The sequence below is a fragment of the Trachypithecus francoisi genome, unplaced genomic scaffold, assembly GCF_009764315.1.
Source record: "Trachypithecus francoisi isolate TF-2019V2 unplaced genomic scaffold, Tfra_2.0 Lachesis_group11, whole genome shotgun sequence".
NCBI classification, from domain to species: Eukaryota; Metazoa; Chordata; class Mammalia; order Primates; family Cercopithecidae; genus Trachypithecus; species Trachypithecus francoisi.
Window position 1 is genome coordinate 115,167,113 of NW_022681456.1, and position 26,019 is coordinate 115,193,131.

The following is a 26,019-nucleotide window of genomic DNA, read 5'->3' on the forward strand; positions in this document are numbered from 1 at the left end:
CCAGAGTCAAAAGTCCCTATTGGTCTTTAGGTTTTGACTCCAGCATGAAAATAACATTCCTATACTCAAGTGTTGAATTATTACGACTTCGACCCAATAATTCTGGTCCCTTGTCTTTGTATGTCCTTGCAGCTAAACCACTAAATGTTAAGGTGTTCTCCTTCACTGCTGCTTTTTTAGCTTAATTGGCCCTCCTGCTTTTCAAAATAGAATGCTAACACCCATTCACCCAGTTGGAGGGTCAGGGTGATACCAGATCCAATATTCCCCAAAGTCTGCGTAGGCTGGTTGCTGTATCCCTGACTACTGATTAATAATAAAGGAGTCAAATAGCACCTTTTGGTTCTGATTTCCTCTGAGAGGCTGTTCTACAAGCATGGGGTCAACTTAAAGGAAGCGGGGTTTTGTTTAATATTTTCTCCTTTCATTAGTGCACTTAAATTACTTTCTTGTAAACTCTGCTTGTTACCTAAATGTACTAGCACTTTTGTTACCTAATTAAGTTTCTTATCAGAATTCCAACCAAAAATAACAAGAAATGTAATAATGATAAGATATCGTGCTCCCTCAAAACAGATTTCCTTTTGTGCTTTATCTCTTGGTACTGTTCTGGCTTGTTTAATTAAAGTATCAGAAATTATTAGACTCAAATTATTTCTTGATCTAGTGCTCAAATTCTCCTGAAAAACTGCTTCTTCTGCCTCAATATTTAAACCTTTATCAGTATGAGGCAGATGAGTTTCCACATGTTTGCAACTGGATTCATGTAATTCAATATAATTTTGGAGGACGATCCTAATTTAGCCGCTAAGTAATTAAGCAAACAAATCAGATTTGGCTACACTGAGCTACCGTGAACGTTTAAATACTCATGTCTCCTCTCCTGTGCTCTTGGATCATCAAAATGAAAAACGTTCATGTGCAAAAAACAAACCCTATGAAATTCTAGCACGGAGATGTGAAATTCAAAGCAACCTTCTTATTTTTTCATCAGAGGGATAGGGCTCAAAATATCACGAAGTTCAAACCACTAACATAAGTTGTGTTCAAGGAGCGTAGTCATGTCTGTTACAGACTTTACCATAACTGATGAGAACGTACGCTTGCATCACAGCATTGAGAAGGAGAAAACTGTAAGACATATTGGCGATTTCTGTTCCTCATACTCTGTGAAAAAAATTCAGGTTGGAATCTGCTTGCTTCTGGTGGAGCTGTGTGAGAGGTTCACGTTCTTTGAGGTCGTCTGCAACATGATCCCCTTTTGCACTATCAAGCTTGGCTATCACAATTGCCAGGCAGCCATCTTAAACTTGTGTTTTATTGGAACTTCAGTACTTACCCCTGTGTTTGTTGGATGGCTCACTGATGTCTATTTAGGAAGAAACAAACTGGTGTATATTTGCTTGTTTCTACATTTTCTAGGTGAGTGTCCTCTGCTGACTGGAATGTTTTGTGACTTAATTGAGTAGATTTTTGTTAGAATTTTTAGTTTATATTATTTTCACTCTGCTCTTAGCACAAAATGTGATAAATGAAGTAAGAATGTAGTTTCAATGTATTTCATTCTCTGTACTATTTGAAGAATGCTAGTAAGTCTGTGTGTGTGTGTGTGTGTTAGAGAATGCTTTGATGCCTATATCATTGCACTTATATTTTACAATAATTACTCCTTTACATATATATCCAACTCCTTAGAATGCCCTCCTTTCCCAAAACCTTTTTACCTCAAGTCCAAATTCATGACAAATTCCCTCAGAAATATGAAATTTATTTGCTTCACAACCAAGATGAAATGTGCTAAAAAAAGGTTTTTGAAGTTCATGTAAAATAATTGAGAAATGTTTTTATCCAAAGGTGGTCTTTTAATTAGTCATATACTAATTAAGATTGCATATGATGGTACGATTTCTATATTATTAATTATGATTATATGCTTTAAAAATGAGTAAATTAGACACCATAGTGTGCATCTTTACATATATATTAATATGTATCTGCAAAGGTTTGGGACCGATTGCGAGAAATGCTGGGAAAATATCAAGTTAGTTTAATAAGGAATAGAGAGCAATTTGAAGAACAGACTAGAATTTTAGACTGAAAAGTTCAAGTTATTCTTCTTAAACAACAAGAAGTCTCTGAAAGTATCATGAAAACAACATTTGAGAAATGCTATTCTGCAATACAGGATGGTCAACCACAGTAAGAGATTAAATAGATAGAGATCAGAAAATCTCAGGATGATGGTTTAAGCAATAAAGTGCCAATTCAGGAGAGAACAAGTGAAAAGCTATAAAAACTTGGCAACTAAATAAAGGTACAAATGTGTTGGGGGTCAAAAATTAGCTCCAAGTTTCTGATCTGAGCAACTTGGGAATATAGCATGCTGTTCACCAATAACGAGAGGTGCAGCCGAAATGAGTGTTGGTAGGAAGACGGATGAGAAAGAGATGGATAGATATCAGGTACTCAACATATCACACAATCTCAGGCAGGTGGTAAATTACCATTCAGAGAATCCACTGGAATGTAAGTCAAACCTGGAAAGTCCGCAGCTGAAGTTCTGTGGAATAAAAACTAAGGCACTGCATGACAAATAATCACTCAACATTCAACAAATATTTCTTATTGACTACTCTGTACCAGACATTATTGCAGGTCTGGAAATGCAATAGAGAAGAAAGTCATCTGTTCCTGCTAAAGTTGACTTTTTGGTGCAGGGAGAGAGAAAATAAATGAGGAAATAGATGTGATGTCATGTGGCAATGAGTTAGGATGAAAAATAAAGCTGGGTATGGAGACAGGATGGAATGGGTAGTGATGAGGCTGCTACTTGGTACCAAGAAAAAGTTTTCTGATAAGAAGACATTTAAGCAAATCCAAGACTAATTTACTCTGCTTACCTTGGTAACAGGCCACACCAGTAGCATTTGCTGACTTCTTGTTTAACATGGTAATTTCTATCAGTCTAGATTCTGAGGTCAGTCATCAGACAGGATGGAAATCCCAACTTTGGAATTTGGCAAACAAAAGACTTAAGTCAACTCTACATCCATTCATTTTTTTACTAAAAGTTATTTCCTTGTTGCCCTCTGCTTACAGCCGCCATCAAATTCCAACCAGTCACTAAATATTAGAGGTTATATAAAAATAGTCTCTCCTGTCTGAATTGCTACAACCCTGGCTGAAAAAAATGCAGCTTCCTTCTTTTTGACCATTCCAATGGCCTACTTACTCGGCTGCCAGTTGTCAATCAGTCTCCAGTTCATACTCCATACTACCAACAACACTGACTTCCTGAACAAATAAATCTATATATTGGCTCTATTATCTAAAAAATCAAATCCAAATTTATTAATGTAGCATACAAGAATCTTAACAAGTTCACCTCTCTAGATTTCTCATTCAACATGCAACCCCAACCTTGCTAATTTCTCCTGGCCTCCTTCCCTAGTTTTCTAATCTTATACATGCTCTTCTCTCTTCCTGAAATTGTCACCTTCCCTTATCTTTCCATCCCTTATCCATGATTGGAAAACTCCTGCTATTGTTTCAAGAATCAGACAGTGTTTGTTGCTAGCTTCTCTGTGTTCAACCACACCCATATAATACTTATACGATTGCATCCATCACTTTATAACATAATAGTCCACCTGCATGGCTGACTTCTCTGATGGACTCAGCAGTTCCTGGAGAGAAGAGCCAGTGGACCCCAACCACCTAGCAGGGGGTATGACACATCATGGTGCTTCCACAGAGCTACTAAATGTGGGCATACTGATGATGAGATACACAATTGCACACATCACAGAGGAGACTTTTCTTCATATATGTCATAGATTTTTCTTTTAGTTGCATCATTGTACAACAGATAGAGATAAAGTTTTGATTTAATACAATCAGCCTATTATGACATTTTCTCAAAAGACGGAAGGAAAGTGCCTTTCTAAATTACACAAATATACCATTCAAACTAAAAGGGCCTTGTTCCTAAGTAAATAGTTGCTGCATGAAATAGTTGCCCTGTCCGTCCTCTTTGGACATCCCTTTGTCTAGCCAGGCCTCTCGTCACACCTACAGAAGAGAAGACTGAGGGGTAGAAAGCGAGAAGTTAGCTTCATATCTGGCTAACCTTAAAAGGGAACATTTCAAACTCAGTAATTTAAAGGGCTCACCTCATGGTAAATGAATCTGTTGCCAAATAGCTCTTCAGTGCATATATTCTTTACATTGTGAAAGCCTCTGTAGGGGAGATGGAAGCATTAGACCAAATTTTTATCTATAAGGAATTTATAATCTAATTGAGAAAACTAACCACACGAAATAACTCTATAAAAATTTATACCAAATAACGTTAATGCCAAATTGATAAAATGAAGAGCAAAACGAACACGGAGGAGTCATTTTTCACTAATCGAATCATCAAAAAAATTAACGATGCTAACTACCATGAATGAAGGTCTTCGCATACAATGATGGTAGGAGACTAACTTGTTGCATTGTTAAAGAACATTTGCCAGTGGTATTAAGAAGCAATAAAAACAGGAATGCCTTTGACTGAGAACTTAGGCTAATAAAGATGTGCACAAAATTTATATGTCAGGGTATTTTATGGTATTCATTTAAAATAACTGAAAAGGTCTTTTAAAATACATTATGATTAGAATATCACATCATTACTAGAAATCATGTTGGAAAAGTATAAAGGTATTTAAAAATTGTTCATATTATTTGGTTACATTAAAAAATCAACAGTGTAACCTCAATTTGTTTAAGTAAAATATATTTATAAAATATATTTATATATATTTAAGTAAAATATTTTTAAGTAAAATATAAATATTTATAAAATATTTATAATGAAATCATGAGATTATGTGCCTTTCGTATTATTCTGAGTGCTTTCCTCTATTTTTCAAGTTTTCTGAAATAAGAACGTATTACTTTTGTAATCTGATGAGGGGGAAATGCTATTTCCAAAAAAAAAAAGTATTTGACTACTTGATGGTAGGACCTCTACTTGATGGTAGGAGGTCCAAGAAGAGGGAGATTACAACTGGGTTACTTTATAACATTGGGCAAGTCACTTAACCTCACTGAACCTGTTTCTTTAAAAAAATAAATAAATAACAAAATCTATCCACTCACATCACAAAGTTTTTCCAAGATGAAACATATAGTTCATGAGCATGCTTTGCAAAATATAAAGAGCTTAGCAAAAGCATGGAATTGTATTGTAATTTTTATTAGACAAGGAAAGACACCAAATGTGGTCCCCACAAGGTGGAAGAGAGAAGGATACTCAACCTTCTTTTGTCACTTTATGTCCCCTCTTCTTCCAGCTCACACTCCTCTGTCCCCAGCCTTCTCACCCCGTGTGTGGCAAAGAAGGCTCCATCCAGCTGTGTGAGAAATAAGATAAATAAGAAAGACATTACACGGAGAAAGAGAAGTAGGAAAGAAAAAAAAAAAGACTGTATTCTCTAACGATCATAATGTTCTTCTTAAAAGCTTTTATGTAATAGGCTTCCGAGATGTCTGAGATCATGGTGTTTCTGTCACTCGATTGATTAAGAACAAATAACCTTTATTAACAGTGGTTTTCTCTGGGGATGGGAATACTAACAGCTTCATTTGGTATCCAATGCTTTTCTGAGTTATCTTAATTTTGGCAAAATAAATATGATTTGCTTATACATTCTGGGAGAAAACACAGTTCAAGCTTGAGGAAGAAAAAAACCTAAAACTCTGGATTAGTTAAGACACATATTGAAGGAATTTTTACAATTAGAAAACATCAGGCTATCCCTGAAACTGCAATGACTACCATAAATGTTTGGATAAGACAATCACAAAATGATGCCACTGTCAGAGGAAAAACCCTGTTTATTATGTGATTTGGTGATCCAATTGTTCCATGTTACATTTATTCTTTTTTTCCTCCACTTACAGGCACTGCTTTGTTATCTGTGGTGGCTTTTCCCTTGGAAGATTTCTATCTGGGCACTTACCATGCAGTTAACAACATACCAAAACCAGAGCAGCACAGGCTGTTTTACGTAGCACTGTTGGCCATTTGCCTTGGCATTGGAGGCGTAAGAGCCATCGTCTGTCCACTGGGTGCTTTTGGCCTTCAGGAGTATGGATCACAAAAAACAATGTCTTTTTTTAACTGGTAAGTAGCACTGGCTAGGAGAGAAAAGAGGCTTATGGCCGTCCTCGCTGTTTACTTTCTGATTCCATTTGGGTAGTAGTTGTTCAGTCTTTGTGATGAATTGGGCTAAGTGACGATGGAATGAATCTGTGATGATAATTCAGTCAGTAATCACAGGAGCTTCTAAGTCTCATGCAGACCAGTACAGCTTATCAGCACCTTCCCAACACACGCGGATACATTCATCCTCCAGGTAAAAAGATTTGAAGTGCCTTGTCCTGCAGAATAGAAGGTGGCTTTGGAACCAAAGAGAACTGGGTGGAAGTCTGGACTCTGCTTAACACAAGCTGACTGACCTTGACCTAGTCATGTATTCTCTACTTCAGTTTATTCATTTCTGAAGGGGGATAATACCTCTTCTCCAGTTTTATTAGAGGTAACGCCATGTGCATTGCTGGCAAAGAACTTGGCACACAGTAAGTGATCAAAAAAAGGTAGCTGTTAGTATGTCTGTATTGTAGTAGACTAATTTGGGAGAAATTATAAATTTCTAGGCCAATGCAGAGAGAAGATGCAAAGATGAAAGAAGTATTTAACAATTTGTTAAAACACCACCCAGCATCTCTCTTTCTCACCCAGTTTGCTCCCAACACCTAAAAGAGTTTATATTCCATGAAAATCAAACAGCCTTCCTGTGAATCTTTGCCTCTCCCAATGAGTTCCTATGGAGTTCGTCTGTTTTTGTGTTTTTTAAGGAAACAATTTATATTACCAGATACAAATTCAAGAAAAAAAATAATATGTGGATCTTAAGGGAGGGTAGTTAAGCATTTAGTAAAAAACTTCTTTGTTATTGTTGTTATCTATCAGTGGATGTCAAACAGATGTGAGCTACATTGTCCATTTTTAGAGTAAATAGTGTCTATATGTATATGTATAGGTATATGTAGCTCTCCGAGGCAGTTCCTCTTTTCTCTTTCTTTTTCTTTCTCTTGCTCCCCTTTTTTCTTTCTCCAATTATATTAATATTACAAAGCACTCAGCCCTATTTTGGATTAAGTCCTAATGTCAGAGAACAATGCAGTCTTACCAAAGGTAGAAGGGACTCTTTACTTCCTTGCAGCAAATTCTGCCTCCTTGACCTGCCCAAAGGAGAAAAAAAAATCCTTCTTTTTTATTCTATTCGGAGGTTTTAATCCTTAATTAGCAACATCATTTTGATTAAATAAGACTCTGGAGGATTAAGACTGGAGAGCAATCAGTTGTTCTGAAAGATAGCTCTGGAGAATTTATTGTACTGTGGTCTTAGTCATTCAGAGTTGTGTTTAATCAAAGTGACATTTCTCAGTGTTGATTACAAAGGAGACATTATATGAATGAAATATTTCCTTTGGGAAACAGAGGGGACTCCCACTGGGTCTGTGCTTTAGGGCTTCAGGAAGGGGGATGGGGAATGGGGAGAAAATGAATTTCTGCAGCTGTAAGGAACCAGGCCAAATTTAGGATGAGCACATTTAGATTTTTAAAAATTATTTTCTGATTTCACTAAATAGCTCAGTATTTTAAAAATGTAAAGTTAAAGCATCTAGAAATGTGTATAAAGAATCGGGGTGTTATTCTTTAATGTGATACAAGAACTGGATGATAAGCTCCTTGAAGCCTGAATCTGGTTGTTTTACCTTTTTTATTTTTCCAGTTTAACTACTAAACTACAGGCCAACTTTTATGAATGTTCACTTACCTTACTGTAGTTTATAGCAACGAATGCTGATTACATTCCTGTACACAGTGCAGGGGTTCGTGACAAGATATACAGAGACTCCACTGGGCAACCAGACAGCTGGCAGAATCCTGGCTTTATCACTTAGGAGTTTTGTGGTCTCTGGCAAGGTCCTTAATTCCTCAGAGCCCCAGGTTCCTCATCCACCAAGTGGGAATATCGTGGAGAGCTATTGTATCACTTATACATAAAGTATCCTAGCATATTATAGGTATTCAAATTATGATAGCTATTGTTATGATTATTGCTAAATCATGGATAAGCCATCAGCTGAAACCATTGTCTAAATGCTGGGAAAGAGGGGACCCATTTAGGAGGAGGTCATCTTGGAAAGGAGCAGTTTATTAATGCATAATCTAAGTCTTCCAGTCAATGCCTCTAGAAATTACAAGCCTGGTAAATATAATGAATTTCAGCCGTGCCTTTAGAAAACAACATACCCCTTGAATCTGTAAACACTTGAAGGCTGCATTCAGTTCTATTTGCAGCACAGATGTCAGATGTTCATAGTTACAGGACCTTTAATGAGATGTGTCATTGCTTCTGTACCACCTAAAGCTTCCCAGTGAGCATGTTAAGTAGCATAGACTGGAAGTCTCAAGCACTGAAAACACCACTTCCGAGTAAAGCTGCCAAATGTAGGTGAGAAAACCACTCCTAGCCAACATTACCATCTGGTACTGGATCTTCCTCAACTAATGCACCTCACTACAAAAATAAAGCTAAACTCCCTGAAATCAAGAGACATAATAACCTGCCAACATCCTTGTGCCATTATCCAGATCAGAACCTGGCTTTCTACATATTCCAAAAGCTGAGATGGCCAATTAAGAATCTCCATACTGGAGATCACCTAGGTAAATACACCTGTGCAGATTCTTTTCTGGAAGCAAAAAGAAGGAGAATAATGAAGTCTGTTCCTGGCCACAATTTTAAATTCTACCACAATTAACCTCAAATCTTGCTTCTGCATTTCTCTACTTTCTTCACCTAATAATTTGCATCCTATCTGCATATCACAGTCTGTTGCTAAGGGGTTACTAGGGTGAATTATATACATGATTAAAAGCCCAAGTAGAATATTGGTAAAGTTCTTGAAAAAAGTCTAGAGACTGACTTATTTCACCCCAGAAATGTTGACTATCTGGTACTCAAATTGACTCTACGTGGTATCTGTCTCAAACTGAAATATTCTGATTTTAACACTTCCTCAAATTAAATCTATTTTATCTTAGAGAAGCACTAGAGGTAAAAATATATTATCCCACAGCATTTTTCCAGAATCTATTTTAATATTCACAAGAACACTGAGAACAATGATTGTTAATCCTAGGTGCACATTAAAGCCACCTGAGGATTCTTTTTTAAAAAGTACAAATGCCTGGGTCCTGCCACCGAATATTCTGACTACATTGGTTAGAGGTAGGATTTTTTTTAAGGGACCAGGATTTTTTTTTTAAGCTGCCCAAGTAGAGTTGAGAACCACTGTTCTAACGCAATGTTGCTGATTTTAATTATCACTTGAGAGCCTTGTTGAAAATGTTTCCCAGGTCCCACCTCGAACCTCCTGGATCAGAATTTCCTGGGAGGACAGGCGGGAAATGCGTATTTTAAACAAGTACTGTCTTAGTCTATTCAGGCTGCAATAACAAATCAGCATAGATTGGCTGGCTCATAAACAATAGAAATTTATTTTTCACAGCTCTGGAGGCCAGAACTCTGAGATCAGGGTTCTGGTGGGTGTTCTCTTCCTGGCTGGAAGACTGCTGGCTTCTTACTGTGTCTTCACATAGTGGAAGCGGCAAAGGAGCTCTAGCAGGTCTCCTTTACAAGGGAACTAATCCCATTCAGAAGGGCTCCGCCTCTATGATCAAAAGCCCCACCTCCCAAATACACCGCTCCCTAATACCACTGTTACAGGAGGTATATAACACCTAATACCAAGTTAAGATTTCAACATATGAAATTTGAGGGGACACAAATATTCCTACCATATCAAGTACTTCAGGTGATTCAGAAGATCAATCAAAGTTTGAAAACAATTCCAGAGCCATAAGGAAAGTCTAGTGATGCCTTTGAAAAGAAATGAAACTAACCATTGATTGAAGCCACTACTGTGTTTCAGACTGCGTTGGAACTTTTTGACAATTTTATAGCAATTAACATCACATTTAGAAATCTACCTGATTGAGAAATTCAACATAATTCTGAAGAGAGGAAAAAATATAAATTTACATATATTCTTCAATCGTAAAATCATAATTTATAAGGTACATTCAGCGAACAAACTCAAAGCAGTTCATGAAATAATCTTATTAATACTCCAAATGTCCTTTGAGTTGCATGCTGAGGAGTAGTAGCTTGTAAATAGCTTTGAAAAAAATCACCAGACTTTCCCAAATTCTATTTGCACTGGCTCTAGCCAAGTTTAACAAATGCTACCCTCTCACCCTAATAACAACAAGCACTTCCTTCTTTTCCTTTGTGATCTGAGCTCACTGCAACCTCCATCTCCCGGGTTCAAGCAATTCTCCTGCCTCAGCTTTCCAAGTAGCTGGGACTACAGGCGCATACCACCACGCCCGGCTAGTTTTTTGTATTTTAGTAGAGATGGGGTTTCACCATGTTGCCCAGGCTGTTCTCGAATCCCTGAGCTCAGGCAATCTGCCTGCCTTGGCCTCCAAAGTGCCGGGATTACAGGCGTGAGCCATTGTGCCCGGCGCATGTTCTCTTTTAAGCTTGAAATATACATGAGTCAGGACAACTGTTAAAATTAGGGTGTTGGCCAGGCACACACCTGAATCCCGAGGCCTAGGAAGGAGGATCACTCAAGGCCAGGGGTTCGAGACAAGCCTGAGTAACCCCATCTCTACCAAAAAAAATTTTTTTTTAATTAGCCAGGCATGGTGGGGTGAGCCTGTAGTTGCATGTGCTTGAGAGACTGAGACTCAGACAGTGAGGAGCTTGAGCTCAGGAGGCTGAGATCACATGAGCTATGAACACCCTGCACCAGTCCAGCCTGGGTGACAGAGTGAGACCCTATCTCAAAAAAATAAAAATAAAAAGATAGGGGGTGGGTAGGAGTTGTTGGCAAAAGAATGAGGGAATGGGAAAGGAGGGAAAGGGAATGAAACAGGTTAAAGAGTAAGAGAGGTAGGGAGAGCTTGGGAGAGAGAGTAAAGCAGTCCCCCAAATTTTTAAATTAAAAACTCAACTTCTTCAATCCTAATGTCTAGTTACCAAAATCAATATTTTATTGTCTTTAATAGCTCTGCTGGAAAAAAAATATGTATTCACAGATAAAAAGGAACTCTAAAGTTTCTGTTTTCCTCTTCTTTCTCCAAATATTTGACTACCAAAATATTCTGTGAAGTACCTCAGTGGCCAATGGTTATGCTAAAAGAAGCAATGATTGACAACAGCCATCCACCATGAAATCGGTGCCCAAGTATTTTATTTCACTGACTCCTCTAAACTGTTCAGTTTTATCCCATTGAAGAGTCACAAATCCCCTGGAAAATTATCTGAATATTGATCAATGTAGAATAAAATACTTTCTCTGGAATATTTAAATGGTCCACTAATGCTATGAAGACCTGAAAATTACAGAAAATTTGCCTCCCTTCTTTGATACTGCCTCAGGTTAGGAAAGACCATTTTGAATAATTTCTCTTCAAATCACCAAAAGTAAACACGAAGCACATCAGAACTGGCCAGTCTAAGAAATGACACAATATTTGAGTAATTTAAATTTATTACTAAATTAATTAAGTGAATGTTTAAAATAATCTCATAAGGATTGCTGAGTTTTGCAGCAACAATTTTTCTCATTTGTATTCAATACCATACAATCATGAAGACAAAAAGATTACCACTTATATATACTCTCAATTATTTGCAGTTCCCAGTCTGTATTTAAAAGCAGACTAAAGAAACATATTTTTACTGCTGCTTTCAATTTTCCTTAATCACTGGTATTTGTTTTGCTTTAGTGCTTTGCTCTCTGACTTTTTGTGTGAGAGGTGCTTTATAAATTCAATTTGCTAGTGAGCTATGAGATGAAAGGAGTCTTAATGGTAAGTTTGAAGACTGTGGGTTTTTATTTCTTTTTTTTTTTTGTAGATGATACATATACAATTTCACCCTTAATTATCTGTAGCTTGTCCTGTCCATGGATCAACAAAGATATATACAAAACATGCCTGGACTAGGTAATTCTTTCAGAAAATTACACAATCAAATATGTTGGGTGACATCTGTTAAAATACATTTAGTACTTCACGTAAAATCTCTTCCTAGACATAGATATTCAGCACTATAATTTTTTGGTTTCTAACTACTTTTCACAAGATTTAAGTCTTGGAATAATTGTAATTTTCCTTGACCCTCTTTAGAGCAATGCAGTTTACATCACCATGTGGTACACTGAAGAGTCACACAGTGTTCTCTTAGATTTTCTCAACAATGCTTAACATTTTAAAAAGAGTTTCCTAAAGACTGAAAGCATTGTAACAGTGCTTTTGGCTCCAGATTCTCTGTGTTGCTACAGCCACAAGTCAAGTGTACGGCTTGCAGCAGCATGAAAGGATAACCTGTGGCTGAGCCTAGGGACTCCATTCAGTTCTCCTAGAAAATTATAACTTTTTGTACCTCACCTATCTTGTGATAAATACATTTCCGTTAGTGGATCACAGTAAATCAGTTTGCTCAATGTGGTCATGTTTGATGTTCTATTACTTTTCTAGGCCAATTATTGAGAGGTTTTAGTTTTTTTTGTATATATTGTGTTTGCTTGATTAATTGATTTTTATGAGATGCTGTATTATTAATCTGTTATTTAATCTCCATTTATTTTCAATCTAGTACTGTGCTAGGTCTCATGGAGATAAAGAAATGAAGAATAAAATCTTACCATCAGGGAGCTTCACAATCTATACATGAAAAGCAAAACTGACAAAAATGAAATAATTGAATAATGAGTATTTGCTTTAGAAGTTCAGAAAAGAAGCTGGGTGTAGTGGCTCATGTTTCTAGTCCCAGCACTTTGGGAGGCCAAGGCAAGTGGACTGCTTGAGCTCAGGAGTTCAAGACCAGCCTGGGCAAAATGGCAAAACCCCATCTCTACAAAAAATACAAAAACATTAGCTAGGCATGGTGGTGTGCACCTGTGGTCCCAGATACTTGGCAGGCTGACGCAACAGGATGACTTGAGCCCAAGAGATCAAGGCTGCAGTGAGTCAAGGTCATGCTACTGCACTCCATCTTGGTCAACAGAATGAGATAATGTCTCAAAAAAATTTTACAGAAGAGAAGAAGCAGAATATTCAAGAAAGTATTTAATGAAAGAAAAGAGACTGAATATAGGACTTTGAAAGTGAGACAGGGCAAGCCCAGAAATAGGACAAGTTAAGGAGACAAACATGAGTAGGTCTGTTTCTCAGACAGTGAGGAGACTAGCTCAACTTGACACATCTTTCCAAACACATATCACATATCTATCCACTTCTATCTCTTTCCTTTGCTACCACCATGGCCCAGTTTGCTCTTAGCTCTCATCCAGACTTATAATAGCTGTGATTTTCTCCCTACCTTGCGCCATCTGCAATTCATGGAACTGACACAATAATCTTTCCACTGAAAACAAGATCATATGAGCCCCCTGCTCAATTCCCTTCAGATGGCTTCCCAATGCACTGAAAATAAAATCCAAACTTCTTGCCATGAACTTCAAGGCCCTAAATGACCTGGACCACACTTCCTGCTTTATCTTTTCTTCTAATATTTTATTCCTTAATCACTGTATTAGTCCATTTTCATGCTGCTGATAAAGACATACCCAACACTGGGAAATTTACAAAAGAAAGAGGTTTAATTTGACTTGCAGTTCCATGTGGCTGGAGAAGCCTCATAATAATGGTGGAAGGCAAGGAGGAGCAAGTCATGTCTTACATAGATGGCAGCAAGCAAAGAGAGAGCTTGTGCAGAGAAACAACCATTTTTAAAACCATCAGATCTTGGCCGGGCGCGGTGGCTCAAGCCTGTAATCCCAGCACTTTGGGAGGCCGAGACGGGTGGATCACGAGGTCAGGAGATCGAGACCATCCTGGCTAACACGGTGAAACCCCGTCTCTACTAAAAATACAAAAAACTAGCTGGGCGAGGTGGCGGGCGCCTGTAGTCCCAGCTGCTCGGGAGGCTGAGGCAGGAGAATGGCGTGAACCCAGGAGGCGGAGCTTGCAGTGAGCTGAGATCCGGCCACTGCACTCCAGTCCGGGCGACAGAGCGAGACACCGCCTCAAAAAAAAAAAAAAAAAAAAAAGCCATCAGATCTTGTAAGACCTATTCACTATCATGAGAATGGCGTGAGAAAGACCTGCCCCCATGATTCTATCATCTCCCACCTGGTCCCTCCCACAACATGTGGCAAATATGGGAGCTACAAGATGAAATTTGGGTGGGGACACAAAGCCAAACCATACCATTCTGCCCCTGGCCCCTCACAAATCTCATATCTTCATATTTCAAAACCAATCATGCCTTTCCAACAGTCCCCCAAAGTATCAACTCATTTCAGCATTAACTCAAAGGTCCACAGTCCAAAGTCTCATCTAAGACAAAGCAAGTCTCTTCCACCTATGAGCCTGTAAAATCAAAAGTAAGTTAGTTACTTCCTAGATACAATGGGGGTACAGGTATTGGGTAGATACAGCCATTCCAAATGGGAGAAATTAGCCAAAACAAAGGGGCTACAGGCCCAATGGAAGTCCAAAATCCAGCAAGGCAGTCAAATCTCAAACCTCCAAAATGATCTCCTTTGACTCCATGTCTCATATTTAGGTCATGCTAATGCAAGAGGTGGGTTCCCATGGTCTTCAGCAGCTCTGCCCCTGTGGCTTTGCAGGGTGCAGCTCCCCTCCTAGCTGCCTTCATGGGCTGGCATTGAGTGTCTGTGACTTTTCCAGGCACACGGTGCAAGCTGTCAGTGGATCTATCATTCTGGGATCTGGAGGACAGTGGTTCTCTTCTCACAGCTCCACTAGGCATTGCCCCAGTAGGAACTCTGTGTGGGGGCTCTGACCCCACATTTCTGTTCCACACTGCCCCAGCAGAGGTTGTCCACAAGGGCCCTGCCCCTGCAGCAAAATTCTGCATCCAAGTGTTTCCATATATCTTCTGAAATCTAGGTGGAGGTTCCCCAACCCCAGTTCTTGACCTCTGTGCTTCCACATGCTCAACACCACGTGGAAGCTGCCAAGACTTGGGGTTTCCACCCTCTGAAACAGCAGTCCAAGCTGCATCTTGGCCCCTTTTAGTTATGGCTGGAGCAGCTGGGACACAGGGCACCAAGTCCCTAAACTACACACAGCACAGGGACCCTGGACCTGGCCCACAAAACCATTTTTGCCTCTTAGGACTCTGGGCCTGTGATGGGAGAGGCTGCCAGGAAGACTTCCGACATGCCCTGGAGACATTTTCCCCATTGTCTTGGGGATTAACATTTGGTTTCTTGTTACTTATGCAAATTTCTGCAGCAGGCTTGAATTTCTCCTTGGAAAATGGGATTTTCTTTTCTATTGCATTGTCAAGCTGCAAATTTTCCAAACTTTTATGCTCTGCTTCCCTTATAAAACTGAATGCCTTTAACAGCACCCAAGTCACCGCTTGAAAGCTTTGCTGCTTACAAGTTTTTTCTGCCAGATGCCCTAAATCTTCTCTCTCAGGTTCAAAGTTCCACAAATCTCTAGGGCAGGGGCAAAATGCTGCCAGTCCCTGTTAAAACATAACAAGAGTCACCTTTGCTCCAGTTCCAAAGTTTCTCATCTCCATCTGAGACCACCTCAACCTGGATTTCAGTGTCCATGTCATTGTCAGCATTTTGGTCAAAGCCATTCAACAAGTCTCCAGGGCATTCCAGACTTTCCCACATTTTCCTGTCTTCTGAGCCCTCCAAACTGTTCCAACCTCTGCCTGTTACCCAGTTCCAAAGTCACTTCCACATTTGCAGGTATCTTTTCAGCAGTGCCCTACTCTACTGGTACCGATTTACTGTATTAGTCTGCTTTCACACTACTGATAAAGAAGACATACCTGAGACTGAGCAACTTACAAAAGAAAGAGGTTTAACTGGACTTACAGTTACACATGGCTGGAGAGGCCTCACAATCATGGGGGAAGGCAAGGAGGAGCAAATCACATCTTACATAGATGACAGCAGGCAAAGAGGGAGCTGTGCAGAGAAATTCCCATTTTTTAAAACCATCATATCTTGTTAGGCCAATTTGCTATCATGAGAGCATCACAGGAAAGACCCGCCCCCATGATTCAATCATCTCCAGTTGGGTCCCTCCCACAACATGTGGGAATTATGGGAGCTACAAGCTGAGATTTGGATGGGGACACAGAGCCAAACCATACCATTCACTATGCTCCAACTTCACTGCTTTTTTTGTTCCTGAAATCAGGATTGGAGAAAAACGAACATTTGATATGACGACATTTGCTTAGCACCATGTAGTTATAATCCATGTTCTTCATTTAATGTTCTTCATTAAAATTCTTACCAAAAAACCTTGTTTAGAGGGTGTGATTCCAATTTTTTAAATTCCAGAAAGTAGAAGATCACAGACCATGTGATTTTCAGATTTTGTGACGCTAACTCATGTCTTTGGACTACCATTCTGAAGAGGAAGGACAACATTTATAGTTAATGATTGATATATAAAATGTGATGAGAGGAATGAGAGGAATGAAAGGTAATTTCAATTGTTAAAGGCTAGATTAACAAGAAAATTAAAGTGTCATGAGATTGATAACTGCAAAGATGCAGAAAGAAGTATTAACAGGATATTTAGCCCGATTAGCCCTATACCAGGATGATGACTTCTGCTCATGGCTCTACAAGCAACACAGCTGTGTGAATGTGATGAGTCATTTCAGTTTTCCAAGTTCAGATTTCTTCTCTGAAAGAGCGGGAGACAAGTTTCTGACCTCAGTTAGGCAATGGTTTCTTAGAAACAATTCTAAAAGGACGATCCATGGAAAAAAATTAGAATAGGACTTCATCACAATTAAGAATTTCTGCTTTTCAAAAGACACTTTTTATAGAATGAAAAGACAAGCCACAGACTGGGAAAAATACTTACAAATCACATAATTGAGAAAGGACTTACAGCCAGAATACATAAGGACAGAAACTTCACCAAAGAAGATGTGCAGATGATCAATAAGCTCATGAAAAGATGCTCAATATCATTAGTCATTAGGGAAATGCAAAATAAAACCACCATCATATATCAGTACACATGTACTATACCAAGTTTTGGCAGGGATATGAAGAGATGAGAACTCTCATACACATGTGGTGATAATGTAAAATGTTACAACTACTTAAAAAATATTTGAAATTTTCTTAAAATATTAAATATACATCTATCATATATCACCCAGCCATTACACTCCTAGGTTTTACCCAAGAGAAATTAATGTCTATGTCTGTTCAAAGGCTTGTACATGAATGTTCTTAACAGCATTATTTGCAATAGCAATAAGCTGAAAAATGTCTATTAACAGATAAATGCATAAACAAACACTGGTACATTTACATAATGGAATTGTACTTGGCAATAAAGAGGAATGGATACAGATAAATACACTAACATGGATGAATCTCAAAATAATTATGCTAAGTGAAAGAAGCCAGATTTGAAAATACAGATAATTTAATATTTTAAAAAAATCTATGAATTGCAAACTAATTTATAGTGGCAGAAAAAAGATCGGTGGTTGCCTAGAGACGAGGAAGGGGAAATGAGAAGGGGCAGGGTTCGGAAGGATGACAAGGGGACATGACGGAGCTTTAGAGGCAATGGATATGTTTGTTATCTTGAATGTGATAATTATTTTGCGTGTGCATATATATTCAAACCTTATAAAATTACACACTTCAAATATATGCAGTTTATTGCATCTCAATTATATCTCAATAAAGCTCTTTTAAAAAAAAGCAGGAGAAAAGAAGCCAACAGTAACCAAGACACTATGGTATTGGCATAAGGATAGATTAGTGGAACAGAACTGAGAGTCAGAAAATACACCTACATTTGTACGGTCAATTGATTTTCAACAAAAGTGTCAAAAAATCATTGAGGAAAGATCATGTTCTCAATAAATTATACTGTAATAACTGAATATCCATATATGAAATAATTACCCCATGACACCCTACTGAAAAATTAATTCAAATTAGATTAACTTTATATGAGATCAAAACCCATAAGAGTGATTTTTTTGAAAAAACACAGGGGAAAATACTTGTGACTAAGGCTTAGAAAGTATTCTTTACATAGGATACAAAAAGTATGAACCAATAAAGATAAAAAATGATAGAATGAAATTTACTAAACTTTTAAACTTTTGCTTATCAAAAGACATCATTGAGAAAAGGAAAAGGAAAACCCCATATTATAAGAAAACATTTGTAGAACATGTATCTGACAGATGACCTGCATCCAAAATATATGAAGATCTTTGACAAATCAATGATAGGAAGAGAAACTATCCAATTAAAAAAAATAGAGGATCTCCAATATTAGCCAATATGAGAAGAGCCCTATTTCTCCCAGGTACTTCCTCTTACATCAAAAAAACCCAAACCTAACACAACAAATGGACATAGGGAGATTCCAAAAGGTAGAAAGAAGACAGTCTCTTCCTAGGGGCCTTGGAACTTGAGGAAAGACTACAATGAGATTCCTGGGTTTTCTTTTTGTTATCGGTGGGGCTATAGAGAAACCTAGAACCTGGAACCAGGTACAGATGGGTGAGAGCCAAGGTGTGGCAAGGAATGGGGAGCTCCAAATGACAACATCTGTCCTTCTCTAGCCAAACACTATTAAAAACACTGCCTCCTCTGCATACTGCTGGTCCAATAGTTTCAGCAGACATGAGCAAGAATCTAATATTTTACATAAACACTCGGAGATTCAGACAGGAACACTCTGATTCCCAAGATGGGTGGTGTTGCTGAGGCCAAGTGAGGAGCTTGTCTTTCATCTCCTGCCCAGCAGAAACTGGAAGTGCTCTAATTTACCCTCCTGGGCAGTGTCAGCTGGGTACAGCAGAGAGCTGAGCCTCCACTCCCAACCAGAAAGTATGCAGCAAGGCTAGTCTCCAATTAATTGGCAGTAATATTCCATGTCTTCAATTATTCTTTCCTCCCCCTCCCCCCAGCTTACTTTGTCATAGTCTCCTGTGTGATGGAGGAAATAATCTTAGTTAAAATTCAACTCTCCACATATTCCATTATTGTACTCACACAGCAACAAGCCTGGAGAAAAATGCAAAATTATACTATGTCCACATTAAGTTCATGACCACCAAACTGGTTCCTTATCACTGCCTAGCAAGTATATGATGTCCAGTCAATTTCTCTCCTTCTCCTTTAAAGTACTATTTCTAAACATTTTCTTTCTTCTCAAACCTTCAATATTCCCTTTCCATAGCCAGTTTTACCTGTTGTCTTTACTTCTTTTACGTAGAAGAAATAGAGGGAAATAAGGGAAGGAAGGACGGAGGAAGGCGGGAAGGGAGGGAGGGAGGAAGGCAGGGAGGGACGGAGGGAGGAAAGAAAGAAGGAGGAAGGAAGAAAGGAAGGAAGGAAAGGAAGGAAGGGAGGGAGGGAAGGAGGGAGGGAAAGAATGAAGGAAACGAAAAAGGAAATGAGAGGGGAGCGGAGGCCAGGCGAGGTGGGGCGGGGCGGGGCGAGGTGGGGCGGGGCGGGGCGAGGCGGGGTGGGGCGGGGCGGGGCGGGGCGGGGCGGGCCGGGGCGGGGCGAGGAATCAGTTAGAAGATGTGCAGCCTGGGCAACACGGTGAGACCTCATCTCTACTAAAAATAAATTAGCAGGTATGGTAGTGCGTGCTTGTGGTCCCAGGTACTAGACAGAAGTTGAGGCAGTAGGATTGCTTTAGCCTGGGAGGTCAAAGCTGCAGTGAGCCATGATTGCATCACTGCATTCCAGCCTGGGTGACAGAGTAAGACCCTGTGGGAAAAAAAAGAAGAGAGGGGGAGAGAGAGAGAGGGCGGGGAGACAGAGAGAGAGGGAGGAAGGGGGGAGGGGGGAGGGGGGAGGGGGGATAGGGGGGAGGGGGGAGGGGGGAGAGGGGTGGAGAGAGATGGGGGGACGAGGGGAGGGAGAGAGAGAGAGAGAGAGAAAGAGAAAGAGATATCGTGGGAAGGGAAAACACAAAGAAGATGTGGTGGACATGCCCCAGGATGACCCCCCAGTGGACCACACTCTTGTTTGGACCCATCCCCCTGAGTGTGGGCAGAACGTGTAACCTGATTCTAAACAGTAGAATATCGGAAAGATTTTGGAATATCACTCCCCTAATTATGTTATGTGGCAAAGGTGAAAGGATTTTGCAGAGATAATTGAGGTTTCTCATCAGCTGATTTCAGTTGATCAGAACCCAGATTATACTGGGTGGGTCTCATCTAATCACATAAACCCTTTAAATTTTAATGATAGTGTAAGTGTACTAAGATTTATCTGATGGTGCTTGCACAACTGAAACACTTAAAAAAACTAATATGTATATAAGTTATATATGTAAATGAGTAAATTTTATTGTATTTAATTTTACCTCAATCTTTAAAGTAAAAGTTAAGACCCCTTCTTTGCAATGGGATTCTAATGGCAAGATTTAGACCCAGTGAAAGGTTGAGAGGTAGAGATGATTTTCCCAAAACTTGCAAACCGGACTACTAGGGTAGGTACCTCTCTGTGATACTAATCATTGGGAAGAAAAATGGAAAGTTTTATTCAAATGTCACTCATTTCTTCAGTTACATGCCTATTCTAAGTATAACCCAGATATTCCTGAGTATTCTGTTTTCCTATACTTTGAAAACTGGAATATACAGGAAGAATTAACTTTTGAATCTTTCCAGTTTCATTAGGGGTATTTGAATGATTAAGTGTTGCCTATAGCTTCTTTAGTACCACAATGCTACAGAGACTGTATGGCCTGCAAAGCCTAAAATATTTACTGTCTATCCAGCCCTTTATAGAAAAACTTTGCCAACCTCTGATTTAGACGAAAGAGAGCACCTTCTTTCTATGCCGATTCTAAACAAGGATAAAACAAAGATAATGAAACTGGTTAAGTCAGGGCTGATGTTTACACACTTGTTAAGAAATCTGATAAACAATATTTGCAAAATTGGGTTCAGTTAACATGTCATTGTTTCGTAGTTTACATTTGAATAGAAGCATTAAAATTAGCAATAGTTGTCTAAAGCGATTCAATGGTATTTTTATTTTTGTCTGTCTGTATACCCCAGGTTTTACTGGCTCATGAACCTAAATGCAACCATTGTGTTTCTGGGAATATCTTACATCCAGCACTCACAGGCCTGGGCCCTTGCTTTACTTATTCCTTTTATGTCTACACTTATGGCTCTGATAACTCTTCATATGATATACTACAACCTCATTTATCAGTCAGAAAAACGTAAGTAAATTATACTTTACATTAATTTCTGGGTTTATATTGTTTTCTTGAAAGATCTTCTTTCTCTTTGATTCTTTATAACATCTCTTTCAACTCAGAATTTGAAAATTGTGTCTGTCATTACCCTTGATAAAGCAATGGTCTCCAAAAATATTTTTAAGTAAATGTTAAGACTGCTTCTTTGCAATGGGATTCTAATGGCAAGATTTAGATCCAATGAAAAGTTGAGAGGTAGAGATTCCTCTTCTCCCCATCTTCCTTTCTTTCCATGGTTGAAGCAGTTTTAATAATGGAGTATCTTAAGCATAAACAAAAGTAGATAAAGAACCTCACTTGGGTAGCTCTGAGCTTCAGCAATTATCAATTGCTGAAGCAATTATCAATTATCATCTTCACTCATTTTTTCTTCTTCTTACCTGGGTAATTTTCAAGCAAAAACTAAATATTATAGCATTCTTATTTGTGTATTTTGTTTTATTTATTTATATGTAATATATTATGTAAGTGTATACATGAAAGTTAAATTCCGTTTGAAAAACATAACCACAATGTCATTATCCATCTCTGTCTCTGTCACGCACACCCACATATGTGTTTGTGGAGGAACAAGATTTCTTAACACCATCGAATATCTGCTCACTGTTAAAATCTCCCTGATTGTTTCCTTTTTGAAATTTGTTTTTTTTTTATTTTATAGTTTGTTCAAATCAAATGCAAAAAAGGTTTAAACATTCCAAATGCCAGATATGCCCCATAAACTATACATTATATATATATATTCCCCATGCATCTGTACCTCTATTTATTATTATTATTATTAATTATTATTATTATTTTTTGAGATGGAGTCATGCTCTGTCACCCATGGAGTGCAGTGGCGCGATCTCGGCTCACTGCAGCTCTGCCTCCCAGGTTCACACCATTCTCTTGCCTCAGCCTCCTGAGTAGCTGGACCACAGGTGCCACCACCACACCCAGCTAATTTCTTGTATTTTTAGTAGAGACGGGGTTTCACTGTGTTAGCCACGATGGTCTCAATCTCCTGACCTCCTGATCCCCTGACCTGTGATCCACCCACCTCGGCCTCCAAAGTGCTGGGATTACAGGCATGAGCCACCATGCCTGGCCCCTAATTTATCAGTTTTAAAAAGAAATCGTAACATTTCTTAGAGCATTTCCCATAGTCTGGATTTTGTGAATTACATCTGCACAGAGCTTTCCCTCTGTATTTCCTGTAAATTTTTTTTTATTATTATACTTTAAATTCTAGGGTACATGTGCACAATGTGCAGGTTTGTTATATATGTATACATGTGCCATGTTGGTGTGCTGCACCCATTAACTCATCAGTTACATTAGGTATATCTCCTAATGCTATCCCTCCCCGCTCCCCCTACCCACAACAGGCCCCGGTGTGTCATGTTCCCCTTCCTGTGTCCAAATGTTCTCACTGATCAATGCCCATCTATGAGTGAGAACATGCGGTGTTTGGTTTTTTGTCCTTGCGATAGATTGCTGAGAATGATGGTTTCCAGCTGCATCCGTGTCCCTACAAAGGACATGAACTCATCCTTTTTTATGGCTGCATAGTATTCCATGGTGTATATGTGCCACATTTTCTTAATCCAGTCTATCATTGATGGACATTTGGGTTGGTCCCAAGTCTTTATTATTGGGAATAGTGCCGCAATAAACATACATGTGCATGTGTCTTTATAGCAGCATGATTTATAATCCTTTGGGTATATACCCAGTAATGGGATGGCTGGGTCAAATGGTATTTCTAGTTCTACATCCTGGAGGAATCACAACACTGTCTTCCACAATGCTTGAACTAGTTTACAGTCCCACCAACAGTGTAAAAGTGTTCCTATTTCTCCACATCCTCTCCAGCACCTGTTGTTTCCTGACTTTTTAATGATTGCCATTCTAACTGGTGTGAGATGGTATCTCATTGTGGTTTTGATTTGCGTTTCTCTGATGGCCAGTGATGATGAGCATTTTTTCATGTGTCTGTTAGCTGCACAAATGTCTTCTTTTGAGAAGTGTCTGCTCATATCCTTCACTCACTTTTTGAGGGGGTGTTTTTTCTTGTAAATTTGTTTGAGTTCTTTGTAGATTCTGGATATTAGCCCTTTGTCAGATAAGCAGATTGCAAAAATTTTCTCCCATTCTGTAGGTTGCCTGTTCACTCAGATGGTAGTTTCTTTCGCTGTGCAGAAGCTCTTTAGTTTAATTAGATCCCATTTGTCAATTTTGGCTTTTGTTGCCGTTGCTTTTGGTGTTTTAGTCATGAAGTCCTTGCCCATGCCTATGTCCTGAATGGTATTGCCTAGGTTTTCTTCTAGGGTTGTTTATGGTTTTAGGTCTAACATTTATGTCTTTAATCCATCTTGAATTAATTTTTGTATAAGGTGTAAGTAAGGAATCAAGTTTCAGGTTTCTGCATATGGCTAGCCAGTTTTCCCAGCACCATTTATTAAATAAGGAATCTTTTCCCCATTTCTTGTTTTTGTCACGTTTGTCAAATATCAGATGGTTGTAGACATGTGTTATTATTTCTGAGGGTTCTGTTCTGTTCCATTGGTCTATATCTCTGTTTTGGTACGAGTACCATGCTGTTTTGGTTACTATAGCCTTGCAGTATAGTTTGAACTCAGGTAGCATGATGCCTCCAGCTCTGTTCTTTTAGCTTAGGATTGTCTTGGCAATGCAGGCTCTTTTTTGGTTCCATATTAACTTTAAAGTGTTTTTTTCCAGTTCTGTGAAGAAAGTCATTGGTAGCTTGATGGGGGTGGCATTGAATCTATAAATTACCTTGGGCAGTATGGCCATTTTCACGATATTGATTCTCTCTATCCATGAGCATGGAATGTTTTTCCATTTGTTTGTGTCCTCTTTTATTTCATTGAGCAGTGGTTTGTAGTTCTCCTTGAAGAGGTCCTTCATATCCCTTGTATGTTGGATTCCTAGGTATTTTATTCTCTTTGAAGCAATTGTGAATGGGAATTCACTTTGGCTGTTAGTCTGTTATTGGTGTATAAGAATGCTTGTGATTTTTGCACATTGATTTTGTATTCTGAGACTTTGCTGAAGTTACTTATCAGCTTAAGGAGATTTTGGGCTGAGACGATGGGGTTTTCTAAATATACAATCATGTCAACTGCAAACAGGGACAATTTGACTTCCTCTTTTCCTAATTGAATACCAGTTATTTATTTCTCCTGCCTGATTGCCCTGGCCAGAGCTTCCAACACTATGTTGAATAGGAGTGTTGAGAGAGGGCATCCTTGTCTTGTGCCAGTTTTCAAAGGGAATGCTTCCAGTTTTTGCCCATTCAGTATGATATTGGTGTTGGTTTGTCATAAATAGCTCTTATTATTTTGAGATACGTTCCATCAATACCGAATTTATTGAGAGTTTTTAGCACGAAGGGCTGTTGAATTTTGTCAAAGGCCTTTTCTGCATCTATTGAGATAATCCTGTGGTTTTTGTCTTTGGCTCTGTTTACATGGTGGATTATGTTTATTGATTTGTGTATGTTGAACCAGCCTTGCATCCCAGGGCTGAAGCCCACTTGATCATGGCGGATAAGCTTTTTGATGTGCTGCCGGATTCAGTTTGCCAGTATTTTATTGAGGATTTTTGCATTAATGTTCGTCAGGGATACTGGTCTAAAATTCTCTTTTTTGTTGTTGTTGTGTCTCTGCCAGACTTTGGTTTCAGGATGATGCTGGCCTCATAAAATGAGTTAGGGAGCATTCCCTCTTTTTCTATTGATTGGAATAATTTCAGAAGAAGTAGTACCAGCTCCTCCTTGTACCTCTGGTAGAATTTGCCTGTGAATCCATCTGGTCCTGGACTTTTTTTGGTTGGTAGGCTATTAATTATTGCCTCAATTTCACAGCCTGCTATTAGTCTATTCAGGGATTCAACTTCTTCCTGGTTTAGTCTTGGGAGAGTTTATGTGTCCAGGAATTTATCCATTTCTTCTAGGTTTTCTAGTTTATTTGCGTAGAGGTGTTTATAGTATTCTCTGATGGTAGTTTGTATTTCTGTGTGATCGGTGGTGATATCCCCTTTATCATTTTTTATTGCGTCTATTTGATTCTTCTCTCTTTTTTTCTTTATTAGTCTTGCTAGCGGTCTATCAATTTTGTTGATCTTTTCAAAAAACCAGCTCCTGGACTCATTGATTTTTTGAAGGGTTTTTTGTGTCTCTGTCTCCTTCAGTTCTGCTCTGATCTTCGTTATTTCTTGCCTTCGGCTAGCTTTTGAATGTGTTTGCTCTTGCTTCTCTAGTTCTTTTAATTGTGATGTTAGCATGTCAATTTTAGATCTTTCCTGCTTTCTCTTGTGTGCATTTAGTGTTATAAATTTGCCTCTACACACTGCTTTAAATCTGTCCCAGAGATTCTGGTATGTTGTGTATTTGTTCTTATTGGTTTCAAACCCCAATGAAAGACAAAACAAACACATGGAAAAACTTGTGCATAAAAAATAACACAAGAAGCAAGTTAAAAATATGTATGATAAATAGGAAATAATATTTGCAACTTTTATCATAGATAAAA

At 38.7% G+C, this 26,019-nt stretch overlaps 1 protein-coding gene and 1 long non-coding RNA gene across 2 annotated transcripts in view; one reads left to right on the top strand and one right to left on the bottom strand.

The window, feature by feature from the left end:
- Positions 1-1,061: 1,061 nt before the first annotated feature.
- The window catches only part of SLC15A5 (solute carrier family 15 member 5), an 87,855-nt gene continuing 62,897 nt past the window's right edge, over positions 1,062-26,019 (top strand). The window contains exons 1-3 of the mRNA XM_033222754.1: positions 1,062-1,422; positions 5,950-6,172; positions 21,276-21,445. Of these exons, the coding sequence (XP_033078645.1) occupies positions 1,062-1,422; positions 5,950-6,172; positions 21,276-21,445 (754 nt within the window). The remainder of the gene's footprint in view (positions 1,423-5,949; positions 6,173-21,275; positions 21,446-26,019) is intronic.
- On the bottom strand, positions 2,907-10,468 carry LOC117090445. Its single transcript, XR_004440011.1, has 5 exons — positions 7,242-10,468; positions 6,028-6,429; positions 5,305-5,399; positions 4,173-4,239; positions 2,907-3,007 (listed from the first exon to the last, which is right to left on the bottom strand). It is a non-coding gene; the product is annotated as an uncharacterized LOC117090445 (long non-coding RNA).